General features: G+C 35.9%; 1 protein-coding gene across 7 annotated transcripts in view; it reads right to left on the bottom strand.

Annotated features, from left to right (window-relative positions):
* LRRC49 (leucine rich repeat containing 49) overlaps positions 1-18,029 on the bottom strand; it is a 130,973-nt gene that overhangs the window by 31,604 nt on the left and 81,340 nt on the right. For all 7 annotated transcript variants that reach the window (XM_019736012.2, XM_019736013.2, XM_074328207.1 and 4 more), the window contains 2 exons: positions 8,615-8,698; positions 5,375-5,541 (listed from right to left, as the gene is read on the bottom strand). In XM_019736012.2, coding sequence (XP_019591571.1) covers positions 5,375-5,541; positions 8,615-8,698 — 251 coding nt within the window. The remainder of the gene's footprint in view (positions 1-5,374; positions 5,542-8,614; positions 8,699-18,029) is intronic.

Here is an 18,029-nt window from a genome sequence, read left to right as displayed (position 1 = left end):
AACATACAAAAATCCATTGCATTCCTATATACTAACAATAAAATTTCAGAAAAAGAAATGAAAAATTCCTTTTGCAATTGCAACAAAAATAATAAAATACCTAAGAATAAACTTAACAAAGGATATGAAAGACCTATACACTGAAAACTACCAGACATTATTAAAAGAAATTGAAGAAGACACAAAGACATGGAAAGGTATTCTGTGTTCAGGGATTGGAAGAATCAACATAGTTAAAATGGCCATATTACCCAAAGCAATCTACAGATTTAATACACTCTGCCATCAAAATCCCAATGGCATTTAAAGAAAATAGAACAAAATGCCATCACATTTGCGTGGAATCACAAAAGATCCCAAAAAGCCAAAGTAATCATGAGAAAAAAGAACAAGGCTGGAGGTAGGTATCACAGACCCTGACTTCAAATTATACTACAAAGGAACAATAATCAAAACAGCATGGTATTGGCAGAAAAACAGTCACACAGACCAATAGAACAGGGAGCCAAGAAACAAACCCACACATATATGGGCAAATAGTTTTTGACAAAGGAGCCAAAAACATACAATGGAGAAAAGACAGCCTCTTTAATAAATGCTGCTGGAAAAATTAGAAAGCCACATGTAAAGGAATGAAACTAGACTGCTATTTGACACCATACACAAAAATTAACTCAAAATCTCAAAATAGATCAAAGACCTCAATATAAGACGTGAAACAATAAAATACATGGAAGAAAATGTAGGTACTAAACTTACAGATCTTGGTCTTAGAGAGGACTTTATGAATTTGACCTCAAAGGCAAAGGAAGTAAAAGCTAAAATAAATGAATGAGACTACGCATATATCAAACTAAAAAGCTTCTGCACAGCAAAAGAAACCATCAACAAAACAGAGGGGCAACCCACCAAATGGGAGAAGATATTTGCAAACACCACCTCCCATAAGGGACTAATATCCAAAATATACAAAGAACACTTACAACTCAACGACAAAAAAGCAAACAATCCAGTTTGAAAAATGGGCAGAGGACCTGAATGGATACTTCTCCCAACAAGACATACAAACAGCCAACAGATAGATGAAAAGATGCTCAACTTCACTAGCTATTAGGGAAAGACAATTCAAAACCACAATGAGATACCACCTCACCTCAGTTAGAATGGCTGTCATCAACAAGACAAGTAATAACTAGTGTTGGAGAGGCTGTGGAGAAAAAGGAACCCTCATACACTGCTGGTGGGAATGTTAACTGGTACAGCCACTATGGAAAGCAGGATTGAGGTTCCTCAAAAAAATAAAATAAAATAAGACTAGAATTACCATATGATACAGCAATCCCTCTTCTGGGTATCTACCTGAAATTTTTAAAAATATTTATTTGTAAAGATATATACACCCCTATGTTCACTGCAGCATTATTCATGGTGACCAAGACATGGAAACAACCAAAGTGCCTTTTGATAGGAGATTGGATAAAGAAGAGGTGATATATATATATATATATATATATATATATATATATATATATATATATATATATATATAATGGAATATTACTCGGCTGTTAAAAAAAGATGAAATACTGCCATTTGCAACAACATAGATGGATCTTGAGAATAGCATGCTAAGTGAAATAAGTCAGGTGGAAAACATCAAGAACCATATGATTTCACTCACATATGAAAGCAACAAATGAACAAACAAACAGAAACACATAGACACAGACAACAGCATGGTGGTTGGGGGGGCGGGAGGTAGAAAATGGGGAAGGATATCAAATATATGGTGATGGAAGGAGATTTAACTTTGGGTGGTGCACACATAATGCAATACAAGGTTGATGTATTGTAGAATTTTACACTTGAAACTTACATAATTTTATTAACCAATGTCACCCCAATAAATTTAATGAAAAACAAACGAACAAAGACACTCTTGCACACACTGCAACTGCCCACACTAGTGAGACTTGAACAGTGAATAGCCCTGTAAGAAGAGCATAGAACGCATTGGCTGAGATTGGAAGGAGATAAGGCTGGTCACTGTTTAATACTTTGGTCCCTGGGTCCACACCTAGTTCTACCATCAGTAACTTCAGTGTCTACAATAATAGGTTCAACTCATCTCTCCTCTGATCTTCACATCTACTCTTTTCCATCAACCCACTCCCATGCTGCAATAATGTCCTCCAATTACTTAGTATGTCATTACTTATGCTGTACTTCTAAAATCTTCAACTGCAAAAAATTACTCTGACTATAAATTCCCCCTATTCCAGCTCATTATTAACCTTCTTACTTCATAATTTCTCATCCTCGATCTCATTTAGAATTCCAGTCCCAGAAATACTAAATTTTCTCCCAATCTGTTAGCAACCTTTTGTATTTAATACCTTAAAATATCTAGCCTATACCATATAACCCATCATTTCTTTCGTTTGTCATTATATTTGAAATTTTTACTCTTTATCTTTGGTCCTCTATCTCCTTATTCTTTATCAGACATTTAGCTTCTCTATGTGATACCTAGCTACTCTGTGTTCCTGGAATACTCACTTAACAATTCAGACTACAGTTGCTACAATTTCATGGTTTCTAACCTCATTAAGTTCCCCAGAATTTTCCTTCAGTCTTTCAACACTTTCACAGTTAGTTCCCTCTGGATACCAAACAAGACCTTAAAAATGCAGATATACACCATGAGTTTTAAAGTGATGATTTATTATCTTAAGAATGTTAATCCTTCTGAAATGAATAACTTAAATACCATTTGAATAAGATTCTAACATTTCTATTTAGATTAAATAATTTTAAAGTTCATATGCAAGAACAAGTGTGTGAGAATTGAAACTGTGAAAAGAAAATAGTGAAAGCAGATTTCCTGTACTTGCTATTAAAACTTACTACAAAACTACTATAATCAAAATAATCTGGTATTGGCATTAAAAGACATAAGTAGAATAGTGAAATGGAATGGAAAGTCCAGAACTATATCCAAATATTTATGGGAACTGAATATAAGATGAAAATGGCATTCTCCTGAAAAAAGAGAATAGTTTAATTAAGGAATGCTATTATTAGTAAATTGATGAGTCAATTGAAATAAAATCAAGTTAGACTCTTACCTAACACCATGTGTAAAAATAAATTTGATATATTAAAGGATTAACTTTTAAAACCTTATTTAAATTTTAGAATAAAATTTGCAAGACTATTTGGATAAACTTGGAACCAGGAAACCTTCTTAAGGAAGATAGAAAAAAATATTTTTTAAAAAAGAGAAGTCAGAAATAGAACTGACTCATGTAGTATTCCATAAATCTAAAGACCAATGACATAAAGTTTCTACTTTATAAAGTACTTTAGTTCAGATGAAGTAAAATGATAATGTTGACACTTAAATGATATTAAACAAAGCTCTATGGCAATATAAGAATGATACACTTGTTATATAAATTATCACTTAATTTATATTTGTATTCTTGCTGCCTGATTTTTTTTAGCTGAAAGAGCTGAGAAGCTTTCCATGTGGGTATCCAAGAGAACTGAAGGAAGTACAGTGATCAATATAAAGTAATCCTATAACCAAAAATGTAAAGTATATTTGTCTAAATATACAAGGCTTGACAATTAAGTTTGCGAACTCACCCTAGCAAAAGTGCTTCATACCTCATTGCTGAATATCACTATGGTCACCTTTGAAGTATACCCCTTGGGAAGCTATGCACCAATACCAGTGCCTAGTCCACCCTTCAAAGCAATTTTGGAACTCTTTTTCTGGAATGGCCATCAGAGCTGTCATCGTATTACCCCTTGATGTCCTGAATGCCACCAAAATGTCTTCCTTTCAGTATTTATCTTTGGGTAAAGAAAGAAGTCACTGGGGGCCAGATCAGGTGAGTAGGGAGGGTGTTCCAATACAGTGATTTGTTGACAGTGCCCTGTGAGCTGGTGCATTGTTGTGATGCAAGAGCCATGAATTGTTGGTGAAAAGTTCAGGTAGTTTTCATCTAACTTTTTCAGGCAGGCTTTTCAGCACTTCCAAATAGTAAACTTGGTTAACTGTGTGTCCACTTGGTACAAATTCTTAATGAATAATCAATCCCTCTGCTATCAAAAGAGGTTAGCAACATTGTTGTAACAAGTTCTCAAAGTTAATTGTCAGAACTTGTGTATCAGACTTTTTAACTCCAGAAAATGTCCAAAATATTATTCTAATGCCTCTTAAATTACTTTCTTTATATATGACAAGCTTAAAGAATACTAGCTAAAAACTTGAAATAAAAGCTACATTATATTTAGTTTGAAATGTGTTTCAGAATTTGGTTAAGGGTATCTAAGGGTAGATAACTGCTTCATCAAATGAAACGGAATTGAAGCTCTATCTGATTTTTAGGCTTTATTTTTAAATTATATGTATGTTTTAAATTATAAATAAACTATAAAGATATATATGCTTTATGTCCCTCTCATTTACTTGATTCCAAATGCTTTCTTGAGAAGAGAAATATGCAATGTCTGGATAGTGTACTCAGATTTGCTCATAAACCAGGGATACGTGTCATGAGACACATGTGGGATAGAAGCAAAGAGATTTGGAGCCATGAGAACAGACAAATATTATAGAGCACAACTGGAGTAATTATTCCCATTTCTTGCCGAATTGCTTAATACAACTAGTTAAGGAGTAAAGTTTTGTAGGGCTGCTGGGGATACAACAGACGTCAAGACAATCAGGACTCTTTTCCTCTGGAAGCTTACATTCTAGTGGAGAAAACAGATATGAAACTACTTCTTACACATTAATTAATTATGATTATGGTAAGTGCTAAGAAGGTGAAATGCAGAACGCTGACAGGTACAAGGGGTATCTGATCTAGTTCAGTCTCCAGGAAGTAGTTAGGGAATGTAAGGTTTCAGGGGACGTAAGGTTTAAATTTAAGACCTCTAGCCTGAGCTGGAGTTAGCTAGGGCAAGGAAACGAAGCAGGGCAGGCAAGTGGTGTCAGGGGAGAAAGCAACTGCTTCCAGGAGAAAGGTTCTGAGGTAGGAAGGAAGTAACTAAACTGAAACTCACTGAGGCTGCAGCATGAGAATGGGATAAATAGGTGAGGTGGGAACCGGGCCTCATAGGCTGTATTAAGTAATCTAGATTGTTTTCCTATGACAAAAAGGAAACCACTGAAGGTTTTTAAATTATGGATCAATTTACTTTTTCAGTAATTCATCTTAACTTTTTAATTTAAACTTCTAATTTCAGTAGACTTTCTTAAGAAAACTATTTTTAAATAATTATATGAGAAATGGGTTCCCATTTCTGCTTCAAATCCAGTTCTCCAAAGACTCGCGTGGGAAGGAGAAGCACTGCATACCCTGTTTCCTCTGCAAATGCAGAGGTGGTGCCTCCATCCATCTGACAGGGGTCCTGAGAAGGAGAGTCCGTATCTTTTCTATCTTGATTCGTAGCAATACTGGTGACTCGGTGTTGTTGCAAGTCCCACTTTCGAGCTACGTTGTTAATTGTTAACCTTTTCTTCTCCTGTGGAAAAGTTCATTGTGACAAGTATTACATCACACAATTTTATAGCCGGACAGTATCCCAGGAACATATTGTTTGAACCACTTATCACACTCTTAAAAGGAGCCTATTCCTTAAAAGTAGCTACCAAATGTGTATTCTAAAACAAAGTACGACTGGCCTTCATTTACCCTGTGTATTCAAATATTTCAATAATGCTCTATGATCCTTAAAGAAAAAATATATACAAATAATAATTATTCCCACCGGAGATATGAAAATTCACTATCTGAAAGTTTAACAGAAATTTATATACTTCAGTGTTATCCGAAATTTTAATTTGACAGGAATTTACATGTCTTTGTGTTTAAACACAGCAAAATGAGTAATATCTTAAATTTTAGGACTACCTAGTAATTAGGACTAATATAGTGGAATAATCGCAGCAAGGTTGAGAGAAGGAGATGGGACTGATCAATGTTCCAAGCTTCACAGTCCGAATTACAACGTCTGAAAATTAGTAATTATATGTAGACCACTAAAAGAAGATGTACTAGGGTGAAGTGTTTCTAGGTAACTAGTACCAGCCTAGATGAACAGGAAAGAAGTTAATTCATTACATGCAACTCATGCCTTAGGGTAGTGGTCCTCCGACTTTGGAGCACCTCACATTTCATGGGGAGCTTATGAAAACACTAGTTGCTAGTTCTCACCTCATCCTGATTTAGAGTGTTTGGGGGTGGGGTTCAAGAATCTGCAATTCTAACCGGCTCCCAGGTGCTGCTAATGGACCTCACCTTGAGAACCACTGGGCTCCGTTGTCTCACAGAAACCTGTCCAGACAGCAGATCGAGACTCTTGAAAGAAACTGTGCTTGGCTGAAATGTTTCTACTCGACATAAATGGATGGGGGAAAACAGTCACTATTCTGGTTAAGTCTCCATGATGAAAAGTTCACATTTTAAAATGGCATGCCCATTAAAAATAGAAAGAAAGGCAACAAGGCAAAAGATAAGTGTCTGTGTTTTCTTCCTGTCCCCCTTCCACCACCCGTCCCATTTTCTTAATGATCATTACGCATTGTCACATGAAACATCCCCAGCAAAAGCTGAGGGTCTTTGGTATCACAGCGCTGAATCTAAGGTTGGGCTAGAACACAGGCCTCCTGATTTCCCATGCTTTTCTTCTCATTAAAAAATTTTTCATTAATTACAGCTTATTGGGGTGACAATTGTTAGTACAGTTACACAGGTTTCAGGTGTACAATTCTGTAATGCATCATCTATATTTCACCTTGTGTGCTCACCACCCAGAGTTTAAAAGCTAAAGTAAGCCTCATAATCAAAGAGTCCTACTTAGTGACTTCAAGTGAAGCATAGCTAGTTTTTGAAGTTTTCATAAAAACTTTTCCAAATATTAAAAAAAATATGTTTGCAAAAAATTCAATGGCACATTTACAAAAACGCTGATGGTAACAAGCCGCTGAACTGGGATCATAACAAAACATTTTCAGTTCAAAGGTGGAGTCAAGTGCAATTTGTTGCCTGTTCTGGGCTCTACTTACACTGGTAGCCTTAGAGCTAAACCATCAACGGAATTGCTTTGTTTATTCTTCCTTTCCATGCTCTGGGACTCATACAAGTCTGTAGGGCTGAGATGATTAGTCTATTGATTGATTGATTGATTGATTGATTGATTGATTGATGTGATTTTGTTCATTTATTCATTCATTCACTTATGCATCTTACAGCAGCAGCAGCATGATAGGAAATATTATTTTTTCTAAATGAATCATTCAGAAGTTTGCCAACAGTATTGTGTATAATGATAAATCTTGCTCCTATACATTAAAAAAAATATTACCTACAGCTATATTTCCTACAAACCAAGGTGTTTTTAGCCAACCCTTGGGGATATTCTAGTATAAGAAAGACTAAAATCCTATTGGCTAAATCAATAAAAAGGTAGAGATGTCAAGAGGGGCTTAGGCACATGTAACTAACGGGATAAAGGAAAACAAATAAAAGTTCGGGAGGAGTATGTTCATTGTAGAAATAATAGCAGGTGGAAAAAAATGTAGAAATAATAGCAGGAGGGTAGAAATTATAGCAGGTGGAAAAACATGTAGCATGCTGAGTAACACTTTTATAGTAGAAGGCCCGAGCTGAGATGGCTTAGGACCAAGTTTTTCTTTTTGTTGTTTAGGAGTAGTTTTCACTGAGCAGCGCACATGTGTTCTTTGCTCCGTGTTTACAAATGCATGTACCTGTGCAACTCATACCCCTATCAAGACACACCACATCTCTATCACCCACGTTCCCGTGTCCTGTTTATTATATACGACTTTGTATCTCTACTTGTCATTTTTTGAATTCTAAATGCCATTTTAATTTTAAAAAGAAAAAACCCTACATAAGTGTAATGATCATCAGGATGACATCCTTAGTTTTAGAACATAGTGTGAAGCATAAAAGGAGCTATAAACTTTAAGCTGTCTTTATTTGCTGTACTTTGTAATATTTATATAAAATATTTTAAAAGAAAACATTTTCTTTATAGAAAGAAATATCTGATATGTGAAATCACTTAAAACCAGTTTAAAACAAACTTCAATTTCTAAATTCCTCAAAATCTTTACCACCTCTATCTCAGAGAAGCTAACAGAGAAAGTTCTTAAATTTAAAAATCATTAAAAGAAAAAAGTAGCAGAGCTCATTAAATATCAGCAAAGATGAGAGTCTATTACAGTGGTTTCCAAAATGAAGTGCATATGCCATGGGGATACACAGGTGATGCAATGTTGTGGAAAAAAATGAGAACCTGTTATATTTATTTTTTGTCTCTTCTTTTTAAAATTTCTAGCTTTTACATGTGCTGTGTAATATACGTTATATTTCAGAAGTACAAGTTTATTTATAGGTAGTAACTTATGAAAGTTTTAGGGTGTTTGTTTATAAAAAAACATTCTACTGACAGGAATGAAAATTTTACAGAGTTTGGAAACCACTTTTCTAGCAAACTATTAATAGCTAGCTTCAATGTTCTCATACGTGAGTGTGGGAACACACACATGCACAGACATCAGAGAAAATACCTTAAGCAAAGATTGTTTATGACTTTCCCGCTTCTTCTCTTCCTCTTTTTTGGCTACAAGAGATGCCATACGCCTTTCTTCTTCCTAAAAGAAATTTTCCAAAATATATCATTAAGTATTTGGCCTTTTTTTATGCTAAATATCTTTGGTCTGCAAGTCTGTTTTTCTTTGTGAGAGGCATACTACTTAGCTAATAGAAAATACTCCCTTGAAGAAAAACTTAGTATGTGCCTCTTTATTTTCTTTTTCCTTCCTAATTCAAAAAAACAAAAACAAGCAAACAAACAAACAAAAACTGCATTCTTAATTCTAATCCCAACTCTGGATGTGATATAAATCTAGTTAAATCAAGAGAGAAAAAATAACGAGACGAGAAGAAAAAAGAGGGGAGCAGGTTTTTACAATTTACCTTAGTACGCAGTGCACGATAGTTCCACATAGAAAGACTTAAACCTTCTATCAGGAAGATAAAAAGGATCAAAATGATACTTCCCACAAATTTGATTTGATCTATGGTTGCAAATCAGAGCTTTTTACATGATAAAACAAAAACGAAAACCCTTTAAAACTCTCCACTGATATTCATAAATTAATCTCCCTTACCATCATTACTTTCACTTTGTTTTTAAATTGATTTGGCCAGTCTAATTTATTAAATTCTAATAACTATGAAATAACATTACAGTTTAGAAAATTTTTAAGTAATTAGTCATAATCGCAACACCATAACTCAAATCATGTCATTTCTGTATCACCTTACAATATTCACTACGAGCAAATTTTTACAAGTTTACAAATTTGCACAAGTTAAAAATTTTCACAAATTTTTACAAGGCCAGCAATCTGTATACACAGTCTTGATCATGCTTTTCCCCCTGAAGATTGTCAAATTTTAATAGAGTAAATTACAACCACGCCACTTTAAATTTTTATTATCAAAAGATTTTTGGCATTCAAAATGATGTCACAATTTGAGAAACCAATTTCTTCATAAAAGACAAGCTTGAGAATATCTTCAGAGATAGGAAACTATAAAAAGTAATTTAGTACATTTGAAGGAGAACTTTTAGAAATGAAAAATTACATAAACAGAAATTAAAAATTCAATGGTGCGGGGTTGAAGAGCACATTTTGCACAGTGGAAGAGAGAATCAGTCATCTAGAAAATAAGTCAGGAAATTTTCCTATATGCTTTCATAGCGCCCTATACATCCTCATTCATAACACTTAACCTGTTTCATTTGAATTATCTCTAGCACTGTCTCTCCCCTCTCCCACCCCAAATAGCTCCATGAAGGTAAGAAGCATGTCAGCTCCTGGCACATAATAGATACTCAACAAATATATAATTAAGGAATGAATCATTGAATATACACCTTTATAATATTTGTTCAATAATTACTTAAAGTCAAATGATAGACATATTTCTAGGGTTTTTGATGTTTGAAAATTGCCTTCTAGTACTAAATGTAGTAGTAATTTATAATCCTACCCCAAGTCAACATTCTATTTAAAACATGATGAGTAGTCATAAGAGCTTCACCAAATATTCCTGTGTCTTCTCACATCCAGGCCACATTGTGAGATAGCACTTCCTGTACCCTTGAAATGAGGTGTGGTCATGCGACCTGCTTTGGCCAATAACATATGAACAAAAGTGACACGTGTTCACTTCTGGGTGGAAGCTTTCAAAGACAATGTATGATACAACTATTGTCTCTCACCTCTGCTGCAGAATCTGCAAAGCTCCAGATGGTGGGTATTTTGAAGGCCCTAGAATGAGGACAACACAAAGCAAAGTGCCCGGACTACATACTATAGGCAGACGGGTAGTACAGACAGGAAATAAGCTCTGTTCCTTTAATCCACAGAGGTAAGAGAAGTTGTTACTGCAGCATAAGCTGGCCTATCTTGGCCAGTATATTGGTTATATTAAGGAAGGTCAAAGAGGCCATGAAAATGTATTCAAGAGGGTGAGCTATTATAAATGCTTCTGAAAACAAAGAAAGACCTAGACTAAAGAAGTATATTAAAAATGTACAAATAGAAACTATCACAGAGTTAAAAAGGAAAAAAAAAAAAGAAACTAGAAATGCATCTACTAGAAGACTCTAATTTTAGAAATGAGCAAATGAATGCTCTCAGAAGTTTAGTAATTTATATAAGGTCACATAGCTAGTGACACAGTTAGGACCAGGACCAGAAGGCACATCTTATAAGAAATGGAATCTGTAGTACTTTTTTATAGTAAGGGTATATTTAGATGTATTTGACTGATTTTAGAGAGATGAAAAAGCTGAGGTTAAAATTCAGTAGTAATCTACCATATGATTTAGTTGTTTAAAAGGGAATAGAAATTTAATTTGATTTTTGGTGAATTTAAAGTGTCTTTTACAATATGGAAAATAGTTATTCTTAATGTTTAAAGGGTGAATAGAGGTAATGAGGAGAAATAAACTAAATAAGAAATTTAGAACCTTGATTCCTAGCTTCACAAATAGCTGGATTAATAATTATCCTAAATTCTTTTGTTCAGTAAATACTGATTTGAAACCTATTAAGTACAACCTATTTCAGAACAAACTTTTTTAAAGAGCAAATTATATTGATGTTCAATTGTTGACTCATCTATAAACAGTGAACTAGAAACAGATAGGTTATTTAAAGGGTCAATTTCAAACAGTACTGGAAGCTGTATGGATCACGTACTACACATATTTAAGAGGTGATTCCATTAGATTTTCTAAAAGAATTTGAGCTTCTATTAAAGGCAGGACTTTAAAAGGAAAGCTAAACCTAGGAAAACTGGACATATGCCAAATCAATTCAAATATTGAGTGTTTTAAGGAATTTACACGTGATGACTGTATTTTAGCCCAAATAGTTAAAGGGTAACTAAACTTGGAAACAATAATACACTTCTAATTTTAAAGATAAGCTATAAATCTTAGTAAGAAGGAACAACTGTGATATTCTGGCCTCTTCATGATACTAGTCCAATTTCTGGGATAAAAGCCATCTTTTAAGTAGCGAAAGAAAGAGAACTGTCTGGGACAAAAATATATGTATATATATATATTTTTTTCCATACTTCAGTTTGTCATGAAGACTTAATATAGAAATAATTTCAAATTAATTAAGAAGTGTAATGATTTAATAGGTGTTTGATAACTTATACTCCGTTAGCAGATTATTAAGGCTTTAGAACAATGCATACATTATAGGAGAAGAAGTTTTGCTCCAAACTAAATAAAATGGTCCTAATATAGGCAGCAGTTTATTATGTGGATTTAAAAAAGTGAATGGCAATGTGGGTTTTTAACCACACACTTTAGAACAGATAGTTATAAAAGACACTATTTTCCTTGACTACATCAAGTACTAAAACAGCTTCAAAATCACTGTTGTCTAGAGGAGATGATCCATATTTTTCATTCAAATAATCTTGTTTTCAGAGAAAACTGATTTTTCCAGAGTCATAGTTAATGTCGGAGTGAACATTGGAAACTGTTACCCGACTTCTATTGGCCCAAGGATATTAGCTGTTAAATACTAGGGGGAAAGAAGTCGGAACAGGCTAGGTTATGCTGTTGTAACAACTTCCAAACTTACACTGGCTTACAATAAGAAAAGTTTATTTCTTGACCATGCAAAGAACCCTGCAACTGTCCTCCACGTAATGGCTGAGTATTACTGGGTGCTATGATCTGATGGCATCTTCAATTCAATATATGCTCCCACAAAGACCACTGCATGGGAGAAAAACATGGAAACTCATGCATTGGCTTTTAAATGGTTCTGTCTGAAAATTATATACTTTGCTTCTGCTCACATTTCATTGGCAAAAGCAAGTTGCATGCCCACACCTAACTTCAAGGGGAAAGTCGATACCATCTTTCCACAGGTCAAAAAGAGGAGGAGACCCAGACGTGTTGGTATGCATTAGTGATGTCTCCCACGTCGCCAGCAGTGGGAAGGAAACTCCTGTCTGTCTCAGGCAGTCCCATTATCTGGAGAGCAAACTGTAAACACGTTCATCTTAAGTCAACTAGATGTGGGTTTCACGTGAGAACTTCAGACACGGTGTCTGTTTCAGAACTGTGAGCATATTCTGAATTGCCTGCATGCACACAATACTGCCTTAGAAATAAAAGGAGAAAATCCTTCCTCCCAGGACTTTCTATAGAATGGTCCTTGCTCTAGCTTCTCAAAACGTGCCTTTTCTCTTAGACAGTTGTGAAAATATTTGAAGACCTGTAATATCTTCCTTATGTCTTCTCCTTTGTCAACAAATCATGCCAGGTTCTCTGGAAGTACTCCAGCTTAGCATGAGCCCTCTCTCTAATAGTTCAGGTATAATCTGATCATTAAAGAAAAAAATAAAAAACGGAGACTATTGTCTCCATTTTTCTGAATTCCCTATTTCTATAAATGAACACTGTTTTAAACCGTATTAACTTCTAACAATCACACCTCACAATTAACTCAATTTGAACACATCAATTCCAGTGCTCGTCACTTTCACACATGCTACTACGTCTCAACTGCCATGAGCCTGCGTCTGGGCTGAGCCGTGCTCATTCATTCATTCATTCATTCATTCATTCATTCACATTGTGTATAACTGCTTTCACACTATAATGAGAGAGAGTTGAGTGGTTTTCAACACAGACTGTTTTGTCCCCAAAGTCTAAAATATTTACAATCGGGTCCTTTACAGATAAAGATTGCCAGCAGCCCCGGCTCTGATGGGTCTGAATTCAAACTTACTTATTCACCTGTTCTAGGCTTTACTTTTAGTTCATTAATATTTATTTCCACTCTTTACAGACAAAAAGCCACTCTTCTTAACAGAGATAACATAAACGAAATAATTGAAGCCAGCAACTTGTATTGTCTCTAGCACCATACCTCTTGCCATTCCTCGGATTGGACCCCAGAAACTCTTACTGTGACTAATCTCCCTGCTTCTCATCTCACCTCCCATCTCATCCTCCTCCAGTCATCCTCTGGCTTTCTATCCTGCTAGACAGTCTCCTTCACAGGCAGTTCCAATTTAACTACCTTAAACGCATCAAGGGTTTCTCATTATGTCCACGACAAAAGTCTCAACTCTTTATCAGGACATAAAACGCCTTTCATGGATTAGCCCTGGCCAGTCAGACATCCAGTTCTCCTGCTGGTCTCTCCTCTGTGCACGCACTGCTCAGCCATGAACTACTACACTGTTTCCCCGAAAATAAGAGCCGGACAATCAGCTCTAACGCGTCTTTTGGAACAAAACTTAATATAAGACCCGGTATTATATTACATTGTATTATATTACATTGTATTATATTATATTATATTATATTATATTATATTATATTATATTATATTATATTATATTATATTATTATATTATACCTAGTCTTATATTATAGCAAAATAAGACCGGGTCTTATATTAATTTTTGCTCCAAAAGATGCAGTAGAGCTGATTGTCCAGCTAGGTATGTGTTTTCTCAGCACCCTCTGCATTTTGCATGCCTTCTCTCTCCCTGGAACACTCTCCCCAGATACATCCTCCTTCTTCTTTACTACCCTTCAAGTGTCAAATCAAGTATTTCCTCCTTTGGAACTTTCCCTGTATCTCCAGTAGATACACGAGTGCTTTGTTCTTTGATTCCATTGCGGGGTGTGTGTGTGTATGTGTGTGTGTGTGTGTGTGTGCCGCGCACGCACCTATCAGTCTATCTTATCTAACCAGTCAATTTACATTATAATCTGGCTTCATGTCTGCCCGTGCGTTACATTGTAAATTAAAATGAAGGCACGAATTATGCTTCTGAGCTTATCATCTCTAGGATCTAATACAGACCCCAGTACAGAACCTTTTTGGTTCAAAGTAATTAAGAATGTCTTGGGACTTTTTCATGGTGCCTGTAGGTCAAAAGAAATGTGTTACAGCTCTGTTTCCTGTAGTTGGGAAACAACTTAATAAGTTTTCATGTTCTAGAAACTTAGTAGCCATTTGAAAAAATAATAATACATGTAAATTAAAATTAAGACAATATAGCACTCTTAAATAACCACAGTTTTTTACCACGGGAAAATGTGTACCTGTAGGGCATTGCACAACTTCTCAAACATTGGAATTAGCTTGGACACTGCCACCCTCATTTCCTGCTCCATACTGATTTTGGCATGCCATTTGTTTTTATCACAATAACCACTGAAAAGTCAGCTTTGCAAAGATATGATGCCAGAGAACACTTCAGTTTTAGCGTGATCTAACATTGCAATGGTAAACTACCTTGAGCAAGTTTTTCAGTGCTGCACAGATATCAAATATATCACTATGTGTCCCTTGACAATTAGAAATATTCCGTGGTGCCCCTGTGAGTTCACTGCAGCACACAGTGTGGGAACCACAGCCCTCATGCACAGAAGTTCATTAAACATTTGTGTCATCCAACCCGGCTGGAATGTTTATATGGCAAATTACATAAAAATTAAATCAAGATTTCATTTTTAAAGAGAAGAAATAGTTATAGAACAGGTGTCAGCCCACTCTTCTAGCCTGATGGTACGTGTTTTAGGCTTGTGGGCCATACACTTTCATTAGCAGCTACTCAATTCAACCATTGTAGCATCAAAGTGGACACAGGTAATACATTAATGGATGGACATGGCCGTGCTCCAACACAACTTTTTTTTTAGAAAAAGGAGTGGCCAGCTCATAGGCTGCTGTTCGCCAACCCTTTTAAAGAAAGTCTTTATAAAGGTATATTGTTACAGGTAGAGAAACTCAGAGCCTGGTGCAAAGTTCTGGGAGCCACACTTTTTACAGGAAATAAGAAAAAGCATATTTGTTGGACACTGCTCAGCCTTGAGAAGGAGGGAGGTCCTGCCACATGCAGCAGCATGCCTGGGCCTTGAGGTCATTGTGCTAAGTGAGATAAGCCAGTCACAGAAGCACAGAGACTGCATGATTTCATATAGGAGGGATTCCTTTGGAGATGGACATGGAACCCAGTTCTGGCAGATGAGATGCAGAAGAGATCCATTGGGTAACTTCTGAGGAAGCCTATCTACCATGATACAGTGGAAAAGTTGATAGGACTTCTGATCCAGAAGGAGCTGTATCTGAACAACTGTATCCATGGAGCCACATGGATTAGATGACCTGATTAGATGACTAGGTCCTAAACCTCGAGCCTGAACCTAACACCATAATGGGAAGAGAGTTTTGGGGGCTACTGGGAGGTGCTGAAAATAGTTAGTATGTGGAACAAATGTAAATAACTTGTGGCCAGAGGGCAGACTGTGTCACGTCCATTTTAAAACATGATCCCCAAACTTGCTGATTTTCTTCCCATTAACAGGGAGGTTTATGTCCCTGACCCTTGAATTTGGACTCTGGCACTGCTTGGCCAAGAGAATATGGGACTGCTTGGCTAATAGAATATGGGACTACTTGGCTAAGAGAATATGACAGAAGTGGTGCTGTGCCTTTTTCAGATCCAGGACTTAATAAATTGACAGCTTTCAAGAAAAAGAAAAAAAAAAGAAAAGGTATATTGTTTCCACACTAAAAGTACCCCAAATTATAAACAAAAGGTGAAACTAAATACCATGGTCCATAATGATATGAATACATGAATAAACTGAAATTTTTATGAGGAATGGGATTACAAAAGGAAAACAGTAACTTCACATGGAGAAGCCTGGCAGACACCATCTTAATTAAAGTGAACAACATCAATAAAGGGAAAAATATAAATGACACATCACTTGATAGGATGCAATGAGAAGAATGCAGAATCACATCTGTGAGATTCATATCAAAGATCTGTAACTAAAACTTAACCATGAGAAAACATAAAAAACAAAACAAACAAACAAACAAAACCTGCACTGAGGGTTATTCTACAAAATAACTGACCTGTAATCTTTATAAATGTCAAAGTCATGAAAGTCAAGGACAGACTGAAGAACTGTGCCTAAAACATGGTGACGATAGAGACATGTCAACAAAATGTGTCTATCTGCCATGTGTAATTCCAAACTGGATCATTTTGCTATATGGAATACTATTGCTGCAATTGGTAAAATCTGAATGTGGTGAGAATTAAACACTAGTAATTATTCAATGTTTATTTCCTGATTTTATTAGTTACATTGTGCTTACATAGGAGAATGTCTTTACTTGTAGGAAATATACACTGAAGTATTCAACGTTGTTGGGGAATCGAGTTGGCAACTTACTCTCAAATGGTTCAAGAAAAAAAGTTCTTTGTACTGTACTTACAACTTTTCTGCAATTTTGAGATTGTTTCCATTTAAACATTAAAACAAAATTCTAAAGTGGAGGAGCAGATGTGCAAGGCTATCTGCTCTGTACTTAGCAGAACAGCTGGCCCTGCTCCCATCCCAGGTGGTTTTCCCTCATTTCCTCACCAGGCAAACACCCTCTATGGAATGTACAAGGTCAACGACTATATACAACATTATTCACCATTATTTAAGGCACAGAAGTAGGTAAATTTCACTCAGCCAACAGGTCTTTATCGAATATTACTACACTGAGCACTGAGTGAGACAGAGAAGAAAAGAAACATGGATAGGACATCCGTGTGTATTAGGCAAGGAACAAAAAGAAAGGCTTCTGCCCTTCACGACACTTGTTCGATAGACAAGGCTGACCTACAAACTCACTATGAGAAACATACTATGCAACTAAGCACTACTTTACATAAAGGGGCTAGCTTCATGTCTTGCCCCACTCATCTCGCCTCATCAGGAAGAGCAATGAGAAGTATCAACATGCTTAATGAAGAAAGACAAAGAGATAAGGGTAACAGTGCGCAACAGGGTTGACAGCACAGATCTGAACAAACTGAGAGCACAAAGAACCGCATCTCCACGCTGGAACAAAGAAAGCAGCGAGATCGCCGGTATTTGTGAGCTCATCAGCGCTCCTACCCATCTGCCAGCCCCTTAGGGGTCTGTCATATTGCTGAAGCAGAAATGCAAACTGCATACTGTGAAGCTAAGATACAAGCCACGAGTCAGCTGGCAACTGAATAAGCCTAGCGCATCACTCAGAATCCACATCAAAATTGCCAGAGTCAAGAAGTAAGAAAACAGGTAGAAGCTTAGGTCTCAGGTTATTAACAGGTATTTCCTGAGAAAATAAAACATTCAAATTAATGTGGGATGCAATGACACAAATCACGCAAGGTTCTTATTTACAGAACTCCTTGGGGCCTATAATGTGCTAATGTGCACTGTACCCCTAAAAGCAGGGGTATGATATGCAGCATTTCACTTAGATCAGGAGCCATAGCAAAACCTCTAAATATACAAAATATCTCATATGGAGATAGAATGAATAGACAATGGCAACTACAGGTGATATTTCCTAGGAGTCT

The sequence above is a fragment of the Rhinolophus sinicus genome, linkage group LG03, assembly GCF_036562045.2.
Source record: "Rhinolophus sinicus isolate RSC01 linkage group LG03, ASM3656204v1, whole genome shotgun sequence".
NCBI classification, from domain to species: domain Eukaryota; kingdom Metazoa; phylum Chordata; class Mammalia; order Chiroptera; family Rhinolophidae; genus Rhinolophus; species Rhinolophus sinicus.
Note: the sequence above shows the minus strand (reverse complement) of the source record. Positions and strands in the feature narration are given on the sequence as shown.